Source organism: Maylandia zebra, linkage group LG16 (genome assembly GCF_041146795.1).
Source record: "Maylandia zebra isolate NMK-2024a linkage group LG16, Mzebra_GT3a, whole genome shotgun sequence".
NCBI classification, from domain to species: Eukaryota; Metazoa; Chordata; class Actinopteri; order Cichliformes; family Cichlidae; genus Maylandia; species Maylandia zebra.
Genome location: NC_135182.1, coordinates 23,490,567 through 23,515,841, shown reverse-complemented (window position 1 = coordinate 23,515,841; position 25,275 = coordinate 23,490,567). Strand labels below are relative to the sequence as shown.

At 40.6% G+C, this 25,275-nt stretch overlaps 1 protein-coding gene across 1 annotated transcript; it reads right to left on the bottom strand.

Moving 5' to 3' along the window:
* Positions 1 to 1,171: 1,171 nt before the first annotated feature.
* LOC101469195 (neuroligin-4, X-linked) lies at positions 1,172 to 25,275 on the bottom strand. The gene is made up of 9 exons (XM_004555484.2): positions 24,875 to 25,275; positions 22,629 to 23,591; positions 21,680 to 21,829; positions 18,702 to 18,887; positions 16,730 to 17,180; positions 12,626 to 12,839; positions 11,291 to 11,415; positions 7,929 to 8,538; positions 1,172 to 4,207 (listed from the first exon to the last, which is right to left on the bottom strand). Exons 2-9 carry the CDS (start codon positions 23,101 to 23,103, stop codon positions 3,800 to 3,802), a joined length of 2,619 nt encoding a protein of 872 aa, XP_004555541.1. The 5' UTR covers positions 23,104 to 23,591; positions 24,875 to 25,275; the 3' UTR covers positions 1,172 to 3,799.

The window sequence follows — 25,275 nt, the reverse complement described above, 5'->3', positions numbered from 1 at the left end:
ACATAATCAATATATGATTCTTTTTACATGGCTTTGAAATCTAATGGAATAGTTCCACATTTTGGGAAACACCCTGTATTCCTTCAGGACAATGTATAGCACACTCTCATTTGTTCTCACACAGATATGTAGCTTAGCATATAGATTAGAATCAAGATACTTTAGATTTATAAACTCTATTACACATAACTTTCTTCTTTTTTCTTACGAAAAACTAAGTGGGATAACAGCAAGCTGTAGTTTTACCAGGAGCTGAAAATAATTTGGCTGAAACCATTTCTTGGCCGAGCAAGTCCTAAGCAGAGGCTCCAGGAAGTCACTGTTCCCAGCCAAGAAAGAGACACATAACTAGACCCTGAAGCCATACATTCTTATTTAGGCACAAATCAGATATGCACCAGTAATGGGGAACTTCAGGGAAGGTAGCAGGCTCCTACTCTTTATGCTAAACTAAGCTGAGATAAGCTAGTCTCCTATTAGTAGCTGTTTCTGAAAGACTCCATTCTTCCACAGCATTTCCCACACTTAAAACTGGCTTGAAATAATAAATGACATATCATATTTATTTACTGCTATTACTAATATGGGCGCTGACATATATTTAGTTTCAAGTGGGAAGTAGGAAATCTCAAGTCTGAGTCCAAATTTTCAGCTGGAGCGCTCCTTGAAGTTGGATTTCCCGCTTGAAAAGCCCCACCAATCTGGACAGTACAATCCAACATGGCAGCAGTGAGTGTAAACAGCATTAAGACTATAACACTTGTAATGTGTACTACCTCTGTTGTGTATTTCTTAATGGCTAAATAAGCCACACGTAGAGAACCGTCCACACGCTATCTGTAAACACCCTGCACAGCTGTATTAAGCTGAAAAATAAGCATTGTGTTGTGTATTGCTAGTGATGGATGAACAGCATCACATGTCTAGGGAGCACAACAAATGCGGATTTCCCTTGCATTCAAAGCTACCAATACTGGAAAGCAGTCAACTCTGGAATGAAGTCACTCCCACCTCTGACATCAGACTTCCGATGTAAAAGGAATGCAGCATATCGCCCATAATATCCAACGGAAAACAACCACTTTATCTAATCAAAACAGAGATGACATTACTGGAATCCTCCTATTTCACTCTAATTGTTTTAAAAATGAAGACATACAAGGCATTTAAAATGCTCATAATTGTAAAATACTGATATTTTTATTTTTCAAAAATGCAGCAGAAATGTTTTATGCTTGACACAATCCAGCCATCCGCTGAGTCAGTAAACCCATATATGAAAAAAATATTCAGTCAATCAAACATTTGTTAAATGTTATTTTTATATCTCTTTGTAAAAGGTCTTTGCTTACCATCCACAATTTTTTTTTCAGCTTTCATTTTTCATGTATTCTGTTGACAGGTAACTAAAATCTCTCATGAAGAAGTTACTTAGGATGAGAGGAGGTTAAATAGGCCTCGCTGTCAAAGCTGCAATGTAGCTGCACAAATGAGGCTGGGAGGGGGAAAGGAAGGGGTTGGATAGGAACCAGATCAGGACAAGGAAGGCAGAAATAAAAGGGAGTAAAATGGGAGCTTCTCTGCGCCATCGTTATGGCTTTTGGTGAAGTTCCTGGAATCTGGGTTTTTAGTTGGAGCAAAGAAAAAAAGTTTTTAGCTTCACAGTAGCAACCAGATAAGACTATGATTTCATAAATGCTTCATATCCTATTATGATGACCAAAGCAGCAAGTACTCACGCTAAAATCAGCCATTATTTCCACATGATGTAGTCTGGGTGGGGAGGGGGGGAGTGATAATTAATTTAACTGCTTTCCCGGTGTGTCTTGATAGAAATTTGGAAAAATATTGCTCCATTAAGAGGATGTTAAGGCGTAAAAAGCAGCATGTTTGCCTCACACTGTAACACAAAGCAACTGTGATTGTCCCCTCTTCTGCTCCACCCAGACTCCACCTCATTTATCAAATCTGGCAAACAACTGGCACCATGGTGGCAGGTAGTAAGCCAAACATCGAGCTTACTACCGATAAATCGTTGGTGACACCGCCACATTTCTCTACAGACTGTGGGTGACAGCGTCAAGAGAGTCTAAGCAACAAGACTTCTTTGTTTTATTTAGGAGGGGTTGGCAGGCGTGATGGCGGCTTTTATATTTTAATGGGTGCAATTCAGTCGTGGGTTCGTAAAACAGTGGGGCTTGAAAAAAACAACAGAACGAATCCTTGAATTTTGAGGGACATGCTGTGATTTTCGACAGCATGTGTCCCAAAAAAAAGTCTTTCCCTCATGCCTTCTGTAACAACCCCGCAGGGTTATTAGTAGAGGTATTTAAGCCTTTTGTTCTTTGAATGTTTGGGGAGACATGCAGTGATTTTTGAACTCCTGAACAATCACCATCTGTCTGTAAATCTTCAGATTACATTTTGGTTTTTTAGGTAATACGGGTAAGGCCTTGACGAAGAATTTTAGGAATGCGAAGGGAAGGAGCGCAGGAAAGGTTCAAAGGGTTCGTGGTTTTTGGCTGGTGCTCAATCATCAAACCAATATTGCATTATCTACACAGTACTAGCTCATCTTCCCAATGATCAAAAAAAAGACAGGATGGAGTGAAAAATGTCTTATATTTCAACAACTAAACAAGTACCTAAATGCTCACATTGTTAAGAATTACTCAAATGACTGTGCATAGCAAATATAGTCTGTAAATAAAGGTACTGTGTACATATTACAGTGGGTTGAGATAGAAAGACAACCAGCCTTGCTTTAGGACATCTATACAATAATATAGTAATATCTGAAATGAAAGCAATAATGTGGTTAAATAAGTCATGTTTTAATGCAAGAGCAGGTAAATGCTGTAAATCATAATATATCATCTGTATCTTTCCATTCTATTTACAAGAGTTTAACACATAGCTGGTTAGAGTGATTCTTCAGTAAGTCTGGCAACACTTCAGAGGCCCCTTCTTCTTCTGAAGCTAATTTCTTTCTCTTGGCACACTTTCCATTTCTGTGTGTGTGTTTTTTTTCTTCATATCACTCTATCTCCCTTTGTCTTCCTCACTCTCACAGCTGTTAAATCCCTCTCAATGAAATCTTAATCTCTTTCCCACCATCGCGCAAACTTTTTCCTTCAGCTTATGTTGTCTTTTCAATCCCCCTCTTCCTCTTTCTCTGCTTTTTCCTTTTTTGTTTTTTTTTTTACATCCATCTCTCGCTGAAATTTGTTATTTTCTCCTCAGCTTAGTTTGATCCTTGGCAGATAGGGCCTTTGATCTTTTAATGAAAAAAAAATGCTACATTCACATTTCACAGGTTGTTCAAGTTGACATCAGCAGTCTGTGTGTGTGGTACTTCATAACTCAGTTCTGCATCTACATCTGCTCTCTTCAGCCTCAGCACGGTTTGCACTGCGCAGCTCAGGTGCAGTAAGAGATGTAAAGTAACTGACCCCTTTGCCACAGTGCTCCTCATCCTCCTCCTCAGTTGTAGAAAAAGCAGATTTAAAATCCAAAGCAGGTTTTCAGACATTTGATGGATGTCCTGGCTCATCGGGTTATGAGCAAATGAGTATCTCGTCTGATCCAGTTTTAGGTTTCAGTTCCCCAGACATGCAACACACAGCTGTTTGTCTTTACATCCTGTTACTGAAAAATGTCTCTCTGTCAGTCCTTCTGTAACAATCCTGCAGGGTAATTAGTAGAGGTATTTAAGTCTTTTGTTCAGTGTGTGTGTGTGTGTGTGTGTGTTTAAGTAAGGGTGTGTGTTGTATCTATGTGCTGCGGTATCTTGCTGCGGTTATACACGCGTGGTGGAGTGTGTGTGCGTGGAGATGTGTGTGTGTGGCAAGTGTGTATTACTATATGGGCTATGGTGTGTGTATCCCTGGTGAGGATGCCCCATCCTCATCCCGGCCACCGATCCAGGCGTCATTGGGGTCATTGGCGTCGCAGGAGTAACGGGGTGAGACCCCGGGGTCACGGGCAGCGATCCCGGGGTCAGAGAGGTCATGAGGGGGACATCGTCGGGTGAGCGGCGCAACGTGAGGGTGTAATCAGGTGGGCAGGTGAGGCGCACAGTGTCCAGTGTGCTGTAGATGTCCTGGGTGTCCAACCCATCCAGCGCATCTAGAGTATCCAGGGTGTGATGATGGTGAGCGTTGTTCCGTTCATCTGCTGAGGCAGCGTCACACTCCAGCTGCTTCACCTACAGGTTTGGAAAGTTGGACGAGAGAAAACAAGGAGGTCAAAACAAAACAAAAAAATGCATTATTAAATAACCACATCTAGGGCAGCAACTGAGTATTGTTTCTATGATAAATTAATCTACCGGGTATTTAATCAAGTAATTAATTTATCATTACTCCTGAATAAAAGATAACATGAGAAACTAGTTTAATGGGTTTGGATTTCATGTTTTACCCAGCAAACAGTCCAAAAACTGAAAAAATATTGAATTCACAGTGAAATAAATCTGAGAAAAACACCAAATCCCCACATGGCCAACATCAGCACAATTATGTATAAAGCCACAGTTCAGTAAAATAAACAATTAATCATTATACCTACTTCAGTGGGCAATTTTCTTCCCTTTAAATACCATTTAGCAGGTGCTATCCAAGACCAGCATAAAATATCACTGGTTTATATAAATATATAATGAATGCACAAGCCTCTAAATGCCACCTCGATCTAAAATGAGAAAGCGATATCAAGTGAAAGCTCTCAGTGGGTAGCATATGATAATAGAAGGCTTTCACTTCAAACCTGGCTAAACCAGACACTGAGCCTCCTCCAAAATAAGCACCGCTTTCCTTTGTCAGGAAAAGCCTCCATGTTCACAGCACCACCAACGAGAAGATGTGAATAAGATCATCTGACATTTAATCAGGTCAAGTTCCATTTATCAATGTGGTCAGACTATTATCATGATGTTGTTTGCCCCTTTCAGGCACTACTTGATATTTTAGACATGGCATGGTTTTTTAATTTTTGGAGAAAATATTATATTTAACCCTACTTTTTGAGAACTTTGATATATCAAATATACACATGTGATTCAAATGATGGGCAGTAAATGACAACATAATCCTTCATAAGTCTTTTTGAGCAGTAATGCTATTAAATTTTGCAAAATCTGCATTTAAACACCCAAATATATTTCTTCACATGTTCAGGCATAGGAACATATTTTTGAATGTAGTGATTTCAACATATAAAGGACGGTAGTCTGGGCACCGTGTCACACATTTGTGACATGTGTCATGAAATAAAAATAGAAAAATAAGAATAAACCCTTAAATTGACCCATTAATGCCTGTGTATCATTTTTGAAACACGGTACTTTATTCATTGTTGAGACTTCTACATCATCAGTGTGATTTTTCCCCCTGAATAACTTAAAAATGACACAATACAATTTTAAGCCTGATGCAGCAAATATGACACAAATGAAAAAACAGAAATTATTATTAAATTCATTTTTTAAACAAATTTGTCTAATAGTTCCAACTCTCCATTTTTTTTAAAAAATTGAATTTTCTGGCAATTATTTCATGGTTCAGGCTTTAAATGGTTAAAGGGACGGTTTAATAAGCAAAAGTGTGGTTTGTTGCCTGAGGCAACACCGTGCCATGGAGGGTTAGCTTGCTCGACACAACAAGTATTCACTGGTTTTAGAGTAATTTATTTATTTGATATATCATAATTCTGTTTTTATTTTTTATTTATTATAACAACAGCACAGGGCATAGTGATTGTGTAATCTCTTCTATTTATTATTTATTGATTATTTTGTTGTACTGTGTGGCTATTGTTCAGTTATTCATTTTGAATCATTTATTTCCAGTTGAATCTTTAGTGATTTTGCAAGCCTTTCCTACATCTTGTACAAAAAGTATTCTGCAAAACCAGCACAGATGGACAACAGGGGTTTGGCTGCAGAAGACAATTGAATTTGTTGAAAACCCAAGAACTGACTAGAGTTTTTGAAAATAAGGCATTTAATTCAGTCTCAAATGAAATTTTACTATAATTTCTAATCAGGAACCTGATTTTAAAAAATGCTTAAAACAAAATGTGTCAGATGGGCTTAGAGGTATTTGCATCTGATCTTTCATATATACTACAGTAATTTGCACTGTATGAAAGTCATGATGAATGGTAAAGATTGGCAGCCACTCTGCATCTTAGTGTTGTTAGTTATGCCCTCTGTCAATCGTGGAAGGAAATTATGGGGGAACAAGGGCAAAAAACATGATAAATAATAAAATAATATTAACTGAAAGCTTGTGTGTTAATTGCATATATAAAAAATTACGTTTTGAAATATGTCTCATAGTTGCTGGGGTCCATTTCCGACCATTCTCTAACTCCTTTACCTTGAAATGGTGCAACGATGTATGAGTCATTGTTCTACAACTCAATTGAATAAAACATATTTAAGGCTCTAACCAGACCGCCTTTTGTTAGCTCCATTACCCTGCGATTGAATCTTGTGCTTCAGTGAAGCCACTATATTGTTACAGGGCAAGCATGTCTCTTAATGCATGTTTATGGAAGCAAGAGGTCTGTCTGCAATTAAAATCAATATAACACTGATTATTGGCCCAATTTTCTGATATTCCATTCCACAGCCCCAGACTAGTACTCGGGTCCCCCTATGCCACCCCATTTTTAAAAATCCTAGATGCACCTGCACACCGATGTGAAACATTCACATTAGTGAGATCGCCTTTAAAGAGTCAAACGTCTTGGTAAACTGGGATTTCATTGCACCTGATTCAGAGCCAGCTTTGAGCACCTCCACACAGAGTTAGGACTTGAATCCATAAAACAAATCAAATCAAATTCTAACTACCTCATGCTATTTGTCATATAAACCCCTCCTGCCTTTATTTGACTGATTTTTAGGTATTACTCTACATCAGCGGTGGGTAATTAATTTTCCCAAGGAAAACTGGGACCTTTGCGGAGGGCCACACGAATAAGTTGAACTTAGTTTTGGTCAGTTAATTTTATTTCTTTATAAATAAGCTTATTGGTGCGGCCCTCCTCAACAGTCCAAGTTTTGCCTCCTGTTCTACAATCATATGTTTTTCTTAGCCAGAATAATGTAAAATCCAAGAATACGTTCTAATAAAATGTTAGATTTTTATATTTAAAGAAACACAGAATTGAAAATACGGACTTAAAACATAAATCTGGCAGCTGTTGTGCTGAACTTGATTACTGTAGTTCAATTGCCAATTAAGATTTGTCAGCTATAAAACATATCTAACATTTAGCACTCGCTGTGTGAGATTTAAAAGCGACAAGCGGCTAACAATGCTCCAAAGAGGCCAGATATTGAATGAACTCGAGGCAAATGAAAGCAATTCAGGCAATTGTACACAGCTAACACCTGCACATGCATCAACACTCACAGATACACACGGATCCTCACACTGATAATGTCTGCTGATGACGGGCTGTGTTTTGCAAGAGTGCTCTACTGGCAGCTGCTACACTGACAAGAGTTTAATTACGTCGTCACACAAAACCTCAACTGACTCGCTGACAATGAGCGTGATTATTTTCCATATAGCTTGAATCTGAAAGGGCACTCAGGGAGCACAGACCTCTGCCAAGGCTGATCCCCAATTTTGCAGGATTCAAAGAAAGCGCTCTGATTGTGCACACAAAAATGGAATGGGGTCTTACTTTGCCCATGCTCCACCTCTCCAAGAAGGTTGATGTAATTCTATAACTTTTGCTACAGAATTACAGCTAATCTTGGTGACAAACAAACAAACAAACAGACAAACCGCCAAGCTAAACAAAGATCTTTGAAGAGGATTTCTGTGGCTACACAAGCACACCATGACTCACCGCAATCTAGACTTCATCACATGTGCAAAGCATGTGCAGCCACCCACACTGTGACTTACCTGTAATGACATCAGTCCCTCCCCCTGTAGGTGGGCTGCAACGTCTGCTGGCGTGATGTCTCTCCTCGGTGGGGGAAGTGGACGTGGCCTACGATGCTCCAGACGCCTTTTGTCTTTTTTGTAAAGAAGAGCCGCAAATGCAAGTATGTTAAGAAACAACAGTGACGCTCCTACTGCAATAGTCACTGAGAGCTCAGTGGAGTAGTCCTCATTAGGGACACGGACCCCATTTTCTTCTCCACCTTGTCCTAACGCGGGCTCGGGTGGTTGTGGAGTACCTCCTGGGGAACCCGGGTGGCGTGTACTGCTAGGAGGCCAACCTTTGGATAGACGCTTAGTGTAAGAGTAAGGGGTGTCATCCTGTGGAGAGGGACTGTGAGTGAAAGACGACACCGACTGGAGGAGCTCGTTGACATGATGCAAGTGTGGGACCAGCTGGAGCCAGAAGGAGATTTTGGTAGCACGGTAGTGGTCTCTGACACGGGGCTTGAGGCCAATGTGGAGATACAGCTGCTCCTTGGGGGTGTATTTAGACCAAGCCACTTCCTCGAAGCGATTAGGCTTTGTGTGGATAAACTTGGTATCTTGAGGAACTGGCTGGTTTGGATCACTGAAAAATGCGAGAGAAGGATTTATTTGTTGCTAACAAATAACTGTAACCTTAAAGAAAATAATACTAAAAGAAACAAAGAAATTAAACACATTTAGCAAATGATCTCATGTTGCACCACGTGTGGCTCAGATATTCATTTGACGTACAAATATCAATGACTTTTTTTTCCCTTGCTTCTCAAATGTCAGGGAGTTCTCAGCTCCTTCTGTGCTGGCAATCATCCTCCGAGGATGCCGAGTTTCGCTCAAGCTGGCACAACAGTTTCATCAGACTTTCTAATCAATATTAAAGTGACATAAGACAAACCAGAGGCAAAAAATATTTGCTACAACGCAAAACAAGATTTATTTTCCTGTAAACATAGCTGCGAGGTGGTTTCGTTTTAGTTCATTGATTTTTGTGCAGTTTATATGCCTCTTACAGAACATTCCTGTTAATGCACAGTTCAAACTCCTGCAGTTTGAACTGCGTGCAAACCTGTCAGATATCTACATTAGAGATGAATGTGTGCGTGGTACAGTGGAAATAGCTTGAAAAATCACTTCTCTGACACATGCCGACAGGCATTTATTTGTCGATTTACCGACTTATTTGTGTCAGCAGCTAAAATGTTGGGAGTCAAACGGCAGTGCATCTTCACAGACTTGCCAGTTACGTGCTATGTGCTCGCTTGTCAATCAACACCTTATGAACAGCACAAAAAGGCTGCTAGCTTAAAGACCCACCGACACACAAATGCACACAAGCTGAGGATTTATACGCCCACACAGAGGCGTGCAAAATATACATCAGGAAGCATCACATCTCCCCCGTTAAATTGAGCTGTCGCAGAGTTCCATCACCATCCGAGGCACTCAGAGCCGAGAGAAATCTTTCTTCAGAGAAAGTTCCCCTTTGATAATTGAAGTGTATACTGAAATCTTCACATGCCTACTTGGTGATTTTGCGCTGCGGCTTGCTGTGACGGTAATGACAATACAGACTATGGGCTAGAAACAGCTAACTTAATGCAATGTGACTGCCTTAATGCATTCACATTAAAGATATCTTTATTTCATGCCACAGTCAAATTATGTGAGCGCACTGTCCTGGTTCTTTACGCTGTGAAACAGCGAGGCTCTGCGGTGATTTAGATCAAGATTTAGACCACAGATGTTTCTGTTAATCTGAAGAGGTCTCAGTGGATTGAGCCTCAATTGGATTAATTACTGGTAATTACTCACTTCAAGCACTGCAGAAAGAAGGTCCATCTTCAACAATTACTTTTATCTTGTATATAATGTCAGCGTGGAAAGATAAAAGGCACTCTTATCAGTGTGGATTGTCAGGTTTGTAAAGTTTTAATGCGGGCTTTTTCTGTGGCAGCAATATTTTTCAAAGCTATGGGCAGACCACTTCAGTCTGCTTTAATAATTTGGATTGCTCTTTGCTACTTAGTTTTAATTCAACATACTGAATAAACTATATTTCTCATTGCGTCAGAGAAGAGAAGAGAAGAGAAGAGAAGAGAAGAGAAGAGAAGAGAAGAGAAGAGAAGAGAAGAGAAGAGAAGAGAAGAGAAGAGAAGAGAAGAGAAGAGAAGAGAAGAGAAGAGAAGAGAAGAGAAGAGAAGACATTTGTCAAGCAACAGCAAATTAATCAATTGATTCCTCTTTTAGGACATCACCTTGGCTGTCCTCAAAGACTTTTTTTTCAAGAGCAGGAGCTCTTTAACTATTTCCGCCAAGGTCCCAGAAGAAATGCCTGTCAAGACATTGACATGACAGACAACCTGTATGCCCACTTTGCCAAAATTAGTCTGCAGTGCTGCTTTCATTATTGTGTCTACAGCGGCGTCTTCTCGTCAGACATCAGAGAGCTCTTGAAGGAAAAGGCATTACAATAACATATCCTTTGCCTGTGAGCTCATTATTTTTGTTGCTCTAAAAGTGCGATGTTTTCATCTAATGCTACATTAAAATTCAACTTCTACGACAATTGCAATCAAATTTTTCTGGAGAAATGTGGTTCTCGTGCCATTATTTGCTATGTTAAATATTGCTTAATTTAATAAAGAAGCTGAGCGATTAAGCTTATTACTCCTGCCTGTTTTCGATAAACTCATGCCAATGCCTACAACTCAATGCTAACAATCAAAACTTTTACATTCTCCTCTTTGTTCCCTCTTTGACTGAACTCTCTGTGTGTAAACATTGACAGATAGCTCGGTGCCTGTGTTAATCTTTATTATTAATCTGTCCACAAATTAAGCACATGGAAAGGATATCAAGCGCTGCAAAGTGGAGAGGCTGTTTATCTTGATAACATTATAGACTTGAAACTTGGCTGTCCTATTTCAAGCCTGGAGGAGATTTATTCCAGTAAAATCAAGACTGAAATGTCCACACTTTCAGAAACAACACTTTGCGTTGCCAAAACCTCGTCTTTGCATAGTCAATTTAAAAAAAGGACAAGGAACGACTGATCTTTGACTTTGACAGCTGTGCATTTTCTTTTGCACTTGTAAAATGTGATTAAGTGTCTTGGCTTTCATTCTCAGTCATGAGACATTTTACACATGTGGGAGGGGATTATGTATTAATAGCAGAAATTAGAAACGGGTTTCTCCGTTTGAAAAGACTGAATGACGCCGAAGCCATCCTCTGTTTTTTGTCTTTTTTATGGACTTTTGCTTGTGTTTGCTTAATTCTCCGCGGGATTTTCCAACAGAACAACATCTCACATTGCAGCGGACATTTTATTAACTCACCCAGTCTTGGCAAAGTTGGTCCAGTAGGTCATAACGACCGCACTCAGCATCACATCGTTTTTGGAGAAGTTACAGTTGAACAGATCGGTGGGTCCCACCATGGGCACGCCGAACACATAAGGCACCTACACATATACACACATATTCATGTTAGAGTCAATACATTTGTTCTATGGACTCCAACCATAAGCATGACTGAAGCACTACTGAGTCAGATCCTGCACATTTAATTTGATCATATTTCCATACTCTGGTATCTAATCATTTTCATATTACATGTTTTGTTTGTGATCTTACTTTGTAGCAGGGATAGTGCAATATTTTTTATGCTTTTTCATGTTATGTTATCTTATGTTGACTAACAGAGGACTACAGTAGAGCTCTACACCTGCATATCGCTTTCGCCCTTCAGCTATTACATACTTGAGCCAAGGAAAGCCACTGATTAGCCAATCAGCGCCAGGGGTGGGACAAACAAAGAACAGGCATTTATGTATATCATCACCTGTGCACCCATATGCACTGGCAGCAGAGCCCAGCTTCAATTATTTATTAAAAGGGTCTTAGCTTGGTTACAATGTTCAATCACATGTGGAGTGGCAAAAAGTGAGATGGGCAACATTACTGAAATTGCACTGCTGGCTTTAATGGGTAATTTAAGTTAATTGTAAATGTATTTCACTTGTCTTAGTGGACATTTTTTATGCAAGGGTGAAAAAATCAAAGTACTTTCTTACTTAATGCACAACATTTGAAAACCTTGTGAATTACAGCCAATTATGCATTTTACATTTATTTCATTATTTTGAAAAAGAAATGTTGTTGGTGTGCACAAACAAATACACAACCAACAATGACTCTGTAGTCGAAATTAGACTAAAGTGTGAATTTTGTGTCCTGTTATAGCCATATTGTTACCATCATAATTCAGTCATCACATGCATGAACAAAGAGCTGTTTCATATAAATAGTCAGGAAAAATACACATACACAGCATATAACTACTTAACCACCTAAAAGGCCTGTAGCACAAGTTATTTCATGAACATTTCTGATATTTAATGCTCTAACAAATTCCTTAATCAAGTATTTTGAACAGATCAATGTGAAGCAGTAACAAACCCCAAAGCTCCTCATTCATTGTATAAATCTTTCAAGATTCTTTGAGAAATAAGTCATTTTGTCAAATTTGCTTTAGAGTTAATTACTCAGATTAGTCACCGTCCTTTGCGAAGTCTTTCTTCTATCCTCTTTGATATTTAGTCTCATTTCTTGAGCCTAGTGCTTAATAACTCTTCCCATGCAACAGATACTGCTCATGTACTTTGATCTCACCTCATCACCGTGGGCGGAGTCGGCCCAAGGTGGCGTGGCGTCACTCTGGCAGTGGTGGTAAAATGAGTAGAAGTAGGTAGGAGACCCATACTGAGCGTGGAGATCAGCTGTTGCTATTGCTGGTGCCACCCACTGATGGTCAGTAAAAAGCGCCACTAGTGTCTTCCTGCGGGTTTCTGCATTGTCCCGATCCGCCCAGTCTGTGTACATGAACCTTAAATCATAAATACATTTGAAATTTAGTCAATCAATCATCTCATCTTTCAGCAAATCTATTATATGCATTACAGAGCAACAAGATTTCACAGCGAACGGATATTTATATACCAAGGATTCAAATTCTGTTGTCCTTGCACAATGACAATAAAGGTCTTGCACCTTGAATCCAGATGTCGAGAGGAAGAGATGGATCCGCATGCTTATACAGTGGTGATTCAACAGTCACAAAGTAAACCAGCCCTAAAGCATGCAAGCATTATTTGTTTGACACTACATAGCTAACTCATAATGTATAAAATTAACAGTAAATTGCATGAAATAATACCTAAATAATACCTCCTGCAAAACTAGAGACCATAAACTCATCATTGGAAACTATGGTCAGCTCTTTTTGCAACCAGAGCAGTCACCCTATGCAGCGCATCATAAGGAATTCAGGTTTAAGGTCCCTCTGCACTGCTTCAGTTTTAAGACACCACACTATGTCTACAGTTGTCTATGGCTTTTAGATTTTGCTAACTATGCTTTTTGCCATGCCTTTGACCAGAAGATTGTTCCCACTTGCATGTCAGTTTGATATATTTGAAGCTACAATGAGGGATCAGTTAACTTAGCTTAGCATGCAGATACTACAGTGTAGTGGTTTACACATTTGCCTAACAAGCAAATCATCCCCGGCTCAGTCCCAGGAGGAGACTCAAATCCCTTGGGCGATGTGTCAGGAAAGTCATCCGGTATAAAAAATCTGCCAAATCAAATATGCAGAGCAACCCACTGTAGTGACCCCTCTGTGATTAAGGGAGCAGTAGAAGTAGCCTTTTGTTCTAGCAGTTGGAGAAAACAACTCATTTTGTCCGTGTTAAAATAATTGCTAACCAACACCTCTAAAACTCACTAATATGCTGTGTCTTTTTCCACTAAGTCTCCTGCTGGTTTCCTTTATTCTAGGAATCACTGCCTGGAGGCAAGACACTGTCAATGTGAAGGGAGGAAGTAACAAATTACATTTATTCTCATTACAGTGCCACTAGTGTTTTATGAGTCCAAACTTTGGCTACATTGGTATATGCTGCAGAGTCAAAACAAATGTCACATGAAATAGGGATAATAAACACGTGAGAACGGAACAAGAAGCTGTAGCTGACATAAAAACCAGCTTGTTTACTGTGAAGCACACATGTTCTCCGTGAACTTTACCTCATGAATATAGTTGTTGCACTGCTTGTTCACGCTGTTTCGGGTTCAATGCTAAAACACTTGTGTGGGGGGGGCTTTGCTATCCCTTCATCACCTATGACCCGCATGTGGGCAGTTGGTTTTCTCAGACCCATGGCCTGCTTGTATATTCTTATTATTCTGTTGTGTTCAAGGCTGCAGTCGCCCTTACAAGCTATGTCTCCTAGTATGAAGTATGCCTTAGATTTGGACATAGTACTTTAATATAGTGTGAAGTCTGTGAGGCAAAAATTTAAGAAAAAAAATATGCGATTTGGAAGGTTACTTAAATCATCCGTCTTGTGATGCACGGCTCATATCTTCTACCACACAGAGGATTGTGAGTCATAATAACCAGAAAAGCATGTTGGTTTGCATGCTTCAAATAGTGACTGGATGCTGTGGGACATCCTTGTCATTTTGGCATACTGTTTTGGACATACTGTATTGTGACATACTAAATCTTTATCTTATATAATAAGCAGCATGGTAGTAAGAATATTGGAACAAAGGCCATCTCTCTCCTCTGATCTCTGTCTGTGTCATGGATGTCTTTAGAGCCGCAGGTCTGTGTGTCTGTTTGACCAACAGTGGGACTGAGGCAACAGTAGACAGGACAACAGTGTGGGTGTGCTTATTTGTGCTTCAGAACACGACCGCCATGTAACGATCAGAAAATAATGTTTTTCTTGCTCGCACTGCTCTCCTCATCATCCACTTTCTAGCCTGCTTGGCCACAGCTGCTCTCCCCATTTCTCTCTCTCTCTTTCTCTCACTCAGGAACAAAGGGGTTGGGTTTGAATGTTGGTAGTTTGCACGTTCAGATAATCTAAATTTTGACTACTATGACAAATATCCCAGTATGGCCACTTGAAATGAAACATCCAGCCAGACAAAGAAGGCAAAATAGAGGAAAAGCTGAGACTGATTTTTTTTAATTTCCTGAATTTTTAGAAACAGGTTTGCTTTAAGGCCGAGGAGTAAAGAGTTATCTTTAAAACAGGTAGGCATGTCAGCAAGTTCATTGTCAGTAGGCAATAAATGTAAAAATAGCTCAGGTTTGTAATCTGCTTTAACCTATAACTGCAGATCTATTAAAAAATGTAAATAATGTAAAGGGGATGTAATGATCATGCAGGGATCCCATGGGACAGGCAATGTCATTTTGTGTCTGAAAGCCCCATAACTTATTGCACAAATGTTGTAACTTCAAAAGTCTCATTCAGCTCAGTGTTTGAAGGCTTAGAGGCAGATTAAACTGAGAAGTGAAAAACAGAAAAGCTGAACCTGGAGCAAAATCAGAGTCAGGAAGGAACTACAACAAACTAACTGTAAGCACCACAGTTAGTGCCTATGTAATCTATGTGTGTTAGTGGGCTGCAGCTGCTGTGTGTAATTAGCTTATATTGTTTAGAGATTTCAGTGTTGTCGGCTGTACTGATGCCTCATCAGCTGAGGCTGATTATTTGATTTATGTAGCTTAATATTGCTACACAGAGTCTGAGGACACCCACTCTGGTTGTTCGGTTCTATTTTCTTCTAAATTCTGTAAAGGCCACCACCTGCAAAATACTCTATTGACAGTTGCCATGTTAATTTTACTCACATTTTAGTGACTACATTTGAAGGAAACTCTTTTTATTTTAGCATAAAATCTCTTTAAGGAAAGGGATACTTTTCTTTTTTCTTTTTACGAAGGAGCAACCTCCAGAGCTGAAAAATGAAGCCAACTGCAATTCCTCCAGGTGCCACTTTAGGCTGGCTGCAAGAGACTCAATCTTCATAGTGGTAAAATGTCCAACTTTGCAGCATCAAAAAGCATATTCACAGCATGGATCAAAAACAATTTTGGGCTCTGCGGATAGTTTCCCTCCTCTTAACCACTGGGTAATTGAATTATGGGCATAACCACATTGATTGACTAACCCATCATAGGCAGATGGCGCTAACTGGTGTCTGCTAGGCCTCACCTTCACTGCTGCAATAGAAGATAAAAACTGGACCTTTTTATCTTCTATGTACTATTGGGGCCCTGTGGAGCATTTTTAATGGATTATCTGATTAATATTGTGGCTTCTTTTGCAGCCATCCAAGACATTTCTCCTTCAGTTTTGGTGAGTACAATTGTCACTGTGTTATTTGCACGTTACATAGCGCTAATTAGCTGATATGTGTGTCTATGTGTTGCACCGGAACAGTTTATGAATGCAGCTTAGCTAGTATTAACTAATGAATTAGCACTCCACTTTTCCATCCATATAAGCTAACTTCTGGCTCCAAGAAAACAACATGGTGCTGGGGAAAACACTAACACTGATACTTTAAAATGTGAAGATCAAAACCAATGGGTGACATTAAACTGTCTGATTTTTACTAAGTACTGTTGTAAAGTGCTTATTCCATCCCTGGTCACAGCCATGACAGATATTTTTTCATAAACTTTAGACATGCTGGAGTCTGTTTCTTTAGGACAGAACATCAAGCTGTTCACACTATTACATCACAGCTAGCTGACACACTTCTAACTGCAGGGTCACATTTATTAGCTTCGTATCAATGATCCCATCTAACTTTCTAAAAGAAATCTGATAATTATATTATTTGGAATGTCACATTATTATCCCCTCACTTATTACTCATTTTTTAAGTATATTCAGAAACATAACTCACCTTATGCTTTCTCTCAATGTGTCTCGGCCCTCTGGGTATCCATACAAACTATCCACAAAGTCCGACACTGCAAAGTCAAAGTCCTCAGCACTGACACCGTCCTCTGAGTCCACTATGCCCTCCACAAACTTCACGCCCTCGCCCTGATTAACCCCCAGCATCACGTCGTAGTTCAGAAACTCTCCCTGCTCCATCAGAATCTGGGGGTCATCAGGTATAACATCACCATCAATCACCGGGGCAAAAGCTGTATGATATTTGGCTGGTGTTATGTTCTGCTCCACAAGTTCACGGTAACTCCGGCCCTGGAGGCAGGCAACCAGTTGCGTGCTGTCATCGATGCCGCAGCCCACTCTTTCACCGAGCTGCCGGGCATACTTGCTTGGCTGGTAGTTGACAGCCCAGCTGGCTAAAGCACTGCCGCTCTGGATGATGGCTCTGTGGAACAGGTCTGATACACATGAACACACAAACATACTGTAAATACAAATCTGGGTGTAGATGTAGCCTGTATACACTGAGGCACATATATATGGGTGCACATGCACCCACACATGTGTGCATGGATGCACAGCCACTTGAATGCACACCGGAAGGTTGCACAACACATTTGCACACATAAATAGATCCAGAAGCAATCATTCCCACGGCAAGGGAAAAAAAATTGGCATCGAAGATCTGCATTATTCTGATTTAAAGTATGACAGGTTATATCTGGCATACTAAGTTGAAGTAAGAGTTAAATGTTAAAAGTTAAAAATAATAACAGCCCTAGGCTATATGAGTCACGGGCAGGCTATATTATTCACAGAATTCAAAGGCTTTTTCAGGCATTAAGACCACTAAATGAAAGCTGCAACGGTTCACTGGAGACCTTGAAAAGATTCATAATGGTAAATGTCAGAGCTTACAAAGCAGCCACCTACCTACCAACCACCATCACAATCTGTCCATTCTCTTTATATATTTTTAAATGCAAAAAAAAGTTTAACATACAGATGGGTGATAATGATCGCAGAATTCTTGAAATCTATGGCAAGGAGATCAAGTGACTGGTGGTGGATGGGGGGGGCATTTTTTCTGCCATGATTGGGTTCTCCCCTTGGAGATTCTTGGAGGTGGGTCACTGCAAATCAATACATTGTTATTCTGACTGATCACCTTTATCCTACGATGAGGCATTTATTTATTTTTTGTCTTGATCGCCGTGCTCTCTCCCAGGATGACAGTGCCTCCACCCATAGGGATAGTGGACTCACTTAACTCATTCACTGCCAGGGTTTTTGAGCATTTTTACTCATTTTTGAAGAGCCACAGAAAACTGTGTGTTATGATCATATAAACGCTGAACCTACCAAAATGAAGAACAGACTCTCTTCTTCCATCCAAAAAAAAAGCTTGTTTCTACCATTTTCCATTCTTTAGTAATCAGCTGTAGAAGAGAGGTGGGTTCCACCAAAAATGCCTGTTTTGACCACAAAAAGGGAGAAAACGAGCTTTTTGTGAAAAATACATTTCAAGCAGTCTGATGTTCACTGACAAGCTGCCCGAGGTTGTATTCTAGCCCGTGCCATTGGAAACGTAATTGTCGTCTATAGACGTCAATGGCAGTCAACGTAAGTTTTTCAATTGACGTCTATTGACGTCAATGGCAGTGAATGAGTTAATGATGTAATAAGTATGAAATTACTTAAGTCATACATTGTGGTCTTCAGAGTTTTTGGATGTCGACTCCAATGAAAACACCTATGGGAAATTCTGGATTGACATGCTAACCAGGGCTCTTAACCGCCATCATCAAAAGACCAAAAAAGGGGGAAACCTTGATAGTCCACCACTACCCTAAAGTTGCACTGATGGCATGTTGTGGCTTGACAGTTGGTTTTTCTTTTCATTTGTCACCCATCTTTAAAGGTTGAACTGAATAAAACACAGTACATCAATACACTTTTTATCTTTGATTCTCGCTCACCCTCCGAGTAGTGCGACAAGGTGAGGAGGCTCACGCAGGATGCTCCAGCCCCTGATCCAAACACCGTGACCCTGTTTGGATCCCCACCAAAGGCTGCGATATTTTCCTTCACCCAGCGCAGGGCCTGGATCTGGTCAAGCAAGCCGTAGTTCCCTTTTGCTGCCTGGTCACCTGTACTAAGGAATCCTATAGGTAGGCAGAGAGAGAAGGAAGAAGTGGTGCATCTTTATCTCACAATAACAAAAAGAAACTCAAAAGAAAACACAAAGTTGGGCACAAGATTACGGCATTCATACTGTTAATTATTCACAAGTTGTTTTTATGATACATTGAAGTTTAAAATTCATGAAAAGTGATGTGCCTCTCCTGCAATTCCTCAAACTGAATCAAATCAACAAGTTACATCCATATTCATTCATTCATTGTTGGTTTAAAATGGAGCACTGTAACAAAAAATAATTTCCCCCAGGGATCAATAAAGTATTCTGATTCTGATTCTGATTCTGATGTCAGGAAATATCAATTACACACGGAGATAAACGCATAAATCTACATGTGCATGCAGTTACAACTGCAGCGATCCCTTATTCCCTTTACTACTGATGTTAACTAAACACGAGGATCCTAACGGCTCACTCCTCTATCTCATTACTGCAAAAGCTCATTTCTGTGAACCTCAAGCACATAAGAGTATAATGAGCAAGAAAAGCAATGCTAAAATACATTTCACCACTTATGTGCATTTGTCAGAAATTTCTCTGAAGCAAAACAAAAAGAAGGACACTGTAAGGATTATATTCGTTTAGAAGAGCTCTGTGATTATTATAACTGTATAATGTGCTTTCATATTCTGGGGAAAAAAATTTTGAGTCAATCGTTTATTTATTTCATTTATGCTCATGTGCATAATTGTACATCGCTTTTAATAAATGGGCTCACCTCATGCATCCAACTTATGGTGACAATGGCGAGGAGAAGGAAGAAGATGTACTCGAGATGTAGCTTGATGGTGATAGTGATGATGATGGAGAAGGCGCAGGTGGTGTAAACACAGGGGATGGAGTGAAGACACAAAGAAGCATGTAGGAGGGTCTTTATTTGGCTCTGAATGATGATTACAGCAGTAGTTGCTATATTTTCCCCAAGGTCAGAATTAAATGGAATTTCTTCTCACCCACTAACCACATGCAGATTTATTCCATCTTATAAAATCAATGTCTAATGAAAGCCTTGGAAATTAGCATTTAAAAACGTATTAACCTTTTAGCATGTATTCAAACCCAATTTTCAAAAAACATTCTCTGCCTAATTAAGGAGGAACCCAGATGTGTCCTTACTTTTGGGAGAGAAATGTCTCTCAAACAGCCTGAAAATGATTTGCATGTGCAAGTAAAAGATATATAAACCGATAAAATTTAATTAAAAGCCACCTATTAATTAATACAAAACACCAGTCTAGTTTTTCTATTACTAATTTACATAATCATGCATATTATAATAAGGGATGTCATTTTTTTTAGCTGTATAAGCTAAATCAGGCATTAAAGTAGAAAAGATACAGTATCCACATGTTTCTAACTTACATATTATTTTCATATTTTCCTCACTCTCACTGCTAAATAGTGGGCACCTTCTTATTAGAATGCTTTTACCCAGTCAGTGGGATGTGTTGCCTGTATATTGATTGAATCAATATACGGGCCTCACACAAACAACTAAATGTTCATGCCCTTAGTGTAATACAGTAAATGAGGCCTCGCATTTATTTTTAACCCTCCTGTGGCCCTACTCAGCTCTTTGTCATTTTAATAATTACAACCACAAGAATGCTTAATACCAGGATTTTAAGACATTCTGATTATCCAACCTGTGAGCTTTGCATAGCTGCCTAAAATTAGAAAAACCACAGGGAATCAGATTTTTGCTGTTCAGAGAGCAATGAGTCAGAGAGTCATGGAGGTAAAGTGGATCAGATTTGAGTCGATGCTAGTAGTGGTGGTGGGGGGGTGGCTTCAGGGGGGTTTTCTTTTTCCACCAGGGACCCCCATACTCAACATGTTTCCACTTAAAGAAAAAAATTTAAAAAATAAACGGAAAGGGCGCTCTGGGTAAAAACAGCTCACTAATGGTTTTCACATTTCATAGCTCGTTGAAGGATTAAACAATCCAGATGGTAAGTATACTCTAGATTTGACTTCTGTGTTGAGACGTAAAAACTGAATTTTGTTTTAAACGAAACTGTTGTATCTTATAAAAGAAAGTTCCCACATAATGAGAAAAAGCAGAAATATTACATGTAAAAAAAATTCATTTACAAAGTACACACTGCATCAACCCTGAACTCTCAATTATAGCTCATAATATCTAATAAACTAAAACTAAAACTGAATTAGTGTAAAGCAACAATGTAAAATGCCGTTTTCTCCAAACTAATGCATTTTTTTCCTGGTGTAAGATCATTCTGATAAATCTCACCACTGCGGTGACCACTGCCATCGGTGGACCTTTTGATTTATGCATTCCCACCTTCATCTGCTTCTATCATGGGGTAAAATATCCATCTCTTCCTATGCAATTTAATTTTTCTGGAAAAGACTAAATTCCCAGATTAAATAAGTGCCACTGAGATGTGGACAACGCATTTCAAATTATTATCCATCCATCACCCTTTAGACTACCGCTTCATAATGGAAATTACCATACAGTAGGTGTATGACACTGCAGTGATACCCAGAGCACCTTGGCAGTAATTGCTCTGCTATTGTTCTCTCTCGAAGGGTGGAGCACAGTTTTGAAGCTCAAATTCAGCCATTTTAGAAGCGATTCACTAAAAACCTGCTTGTGGCTGCTTGGATTTGGGAGACTTAAACTTAAAAATAAAGGCAATACAAAAACAAACCATGAGCATATACACTTAATACAGCCAAATTGTATACATACTGGAGACAGGATGGGTATGAAATGTAGATAATTTTTACCTAATACTCCTAGGCGGTAGTTGAGAGTTATGACGATGACATTGCCATAGCTTGCAAGCACACTGCCATCCATCATGTTACCGGTGCCTTCTGTGTATGAGCCACCGTGGACGTAGACCATCACTGGCCTCTGCCCCTCCTCATGGATGTCTGGGCAAGAGAAAGATAGAGATGGGTTAAGATAGATAGATAGATAGATAGATAGATAGATAGATAGATAGATAGATAGATAGATAGATAGATAGATAGATAGATAGATAGATAGATAGATAGATAGATAGATAGATAGATAGATAGATAGATAGATAGATAGATATTAGCATCACATGGCATTTTTTTGCATAACTTTTTGCACAGCTTTATTCTGTTTGTGTGTGCATCTGTGGCTGTGTGTGTGTAAATGTCCATGTGTCCATTTTTATGTATCTCAGCCTTTGATCACTCTTCGGGTTTATTTGCTCCCCTGCCTTCATTTTTCAGTTGGTGGGTATAAATTGAAGTGGTGGGAGCGTTCAATGCCATGGCGTGTGTATGTGTGTATGCGTGTGCGTAGGGTCACATGCATGTGTATGAACCAATATGTATGCATGAGTTAGTCTGTGTCCTTCCCACTTTCCTCCACAAGTAAAGGCGTAAACCCCATGGCGACTGACGCAGGTGTCTGCATATTAAGTGTTGGTTCAACCAGCAGTGTGCAGAGGGGGTTGAGGGAGCAAGGTATAGTTTAAAAAAAAAAGATTTATTTGTTTGTCAAGGTTATGTCTGTGCTCTGACAGGACACTCATGATTTAATCATTTGTCATGCCCAAAATATTCCCACAATCAAGTATCATCCTCTTAGCCAGTGTAGAGCAAAATGAACCTAACCATGTAATCCTAATCCCAATCCTGCACGCTTGTTTTCCTTCCCTGCCCCCAGATTTCACTGCACACCACTAGGTTCACTTACCTTCCTCAGTTGGCACATAGATATTGAGGTAGAGACAGTCCTCGCTCTGGTGAGTGAGGTACGTCGCTGCTATATCCAAGTTAGCAGTGAGCCAGGATGGCATCATGTCTCCCAGTATGCTCCTCTCATCCAATGACTGTGGGCACACAGGAGCAAACTGCGTCACGTTTCGTATTCCTGGCCAAGGTAAGGGCGGCTCAGGCGGCTGGAAGCGCCGATCCCCCGTTGGAGGCCTGGCGTAGGGTACTCCAAGGTACTGAATGACAGGCCCAAGGAGGTCTGAGGGCAGCGGGGTCAAGATGCCACGGATACGGCCCTGTGCCGTAGAAATGACCGGCACAGTCTGTTGTGCCAATAAGGAGGGTGGATAGAGAGAAAGGGAAAGGCAGAGGGAGAGGAGGAGGGATAGAAACCTGAGGTGGAAAGAGAAGGATGAAGGGGGGGATAAAAGTCTGCTGGTCCTCAGCTCGGACATGATGATGTGTTTTGGGGATAGCTGGAAGAGGAGGGATAGGAGGGGCAAGGGGAGGAACTGGGGGAGGCAGACGGTTCCGGCTGCTTTGACCCTTCAGAGGTATCCAACACTCACACACAGCTGCTGCTCAGCTTGGCCCATAGCACACACAACACAGTCCTGGCTCCTGCAAACAACCTTTTCCCCTTGTGTATGTGTCTGTCTGTGTGTGTTCCTGTGTGTGAGTCAGTGATTCTGTTCCTCTGAGTGTGCAGTGACTCAGTCAGTGACTCCGTTCAATACGCCGTCTCAGAGTGTATGCATGTGTGGAACTGTTTAAGTGAGTGTGTATGTCTTGGACTGGCGATTTGAGCCTGCTTGCATGTCTGTGTGTATATGTTTGTGCATGTATGTGTGTGCAAGTCTCTCCTGTTATGTAAACAGTGGCATCACTGTTCCGCTGTCACTTTCTCCTTCGGGTCACCCCCATAACAAGCCCAAACTGCCGCCTGGATAAGAGAAAGAGAGGCAGAGAAAAGCGGAGGAGGGGAAAAAAAGAGAAAGAATGGATTTAATTAGTCCTGATTAGAATAATCACAGGGCAACAAAAAATAAATAAATAAAATGTCACACACACACACAAACACACAGGAGACACACATATGACATCACAAGGCCGGCTTGTGCACCTTGCTTTCTTTTCATGATAAAAATAGATATGGGAGTGATAGATAGGGCAAACGAGATGTTGTCCGCTCAGCTTAACTCGGTGTCAGACTGTCAGGGCTGCTGTGTCACATCCTCACTACACACTGTTTCACAGATCACAGGACCCCGATGGGGGGATGGGAGGGTGTCACGTCACACGCTTAATTAAACCCCGAATACACCGTAGGGCTCCTGACCTGCATGTAGCATAAGGTAGGAAGCCTGTGACGCGCGCACGACCACGCACACGCATACTTTGCTCTCTATCCCACCACCTAAGATGCGTGCAATACACCTTTTTTTTTAAAATGTCTCACACACACTTTCTTTGTCACCTTACATGCTCAGTCTTTTTCCCTCTCCATCTCAAGCGCACTCACACACACTCTCACACACACACACTCACAGCTGCTTCCCAGCCGACACTGCTTTCTCTCTCTCTCTCTCTCTCTCTCTCTCTCTCTCTCTCTCTCTCTCTCTCCGAGGGCCTGAGGGCAGAATATTAACACACGCGTCCACATACGCGCACAAAGAGAGAGAAACATCAATTCTCTGTATAATCACACACACATCCGCGCGCGCGCGCACACACACACGCCGACCCACTGTAAGCTGCAAAGATATTAGAGTGTAAAAGGATCAGCGCGCTGTCGCTCCTCTTATGTTAGATTGTATTGGTGTCTGCTGTCCAAGGTGCTAGTTAACATTCCAGTGGTGATCACACACACGCTGATGAATAACGCTCCATTTATCAAGGCAAACCCGCCTGCCACCCTCCCCTTGTGTATTTTCATATAGAAAGAACAGATAAAAGCTAGGCTGCTTTCTTATTATAACGAACGAGAGGGAAAGCGTGTGCGATGAAGAAGAATAAAAAACAAATAAGTGTGGAAAAATGCTTGCCTGTGAGGTAGAATTCCCTGTCTAAATCTCTATCGGCTCTGAAGCTGACTACGGCAAAACACGCTCACACACTCACACACACACTCACACACACACTCAAATGCAAAGCCTCAACCTGCATCCCCGCTGCAGTAGAAGGGGAAAAAATCCTCAAATGACAAAAATGTAGGATATACCGTACCCAGGCTGGGTGAGAGGTGTGAAATCCCATGGACCTGCTCTCCTTTCCCTTCCACCGCAATATTTGCCGCGTGTTTTCGCTGCTGCAGCTTATCCGACGTGCCCGGGATGGGATATTGGGAGATATTCCTCTGCTGCTGCTGCTACTGCTGCTGGTGATGGTGGTGGTGGTGGCACGTCTCCGGGGTGGGAATAACCCAAAAAAGAAACAAGAAGAAAAAAAACAAAACAACCTACAAGCCTTCCGCCTGAGAAAGGTGGGAAGAACAAGAAGAAGGAAAAAAAGATTTGTTTGGAGCTATAGTAGAAATTTTAATGTTTCTCCGAGGAATACAGGGCCCAGGACGTTCAAGTGATCAATCTCCTTCTCTCCCTCTCTCCCTTTCTTTCTCCTCCCCCATC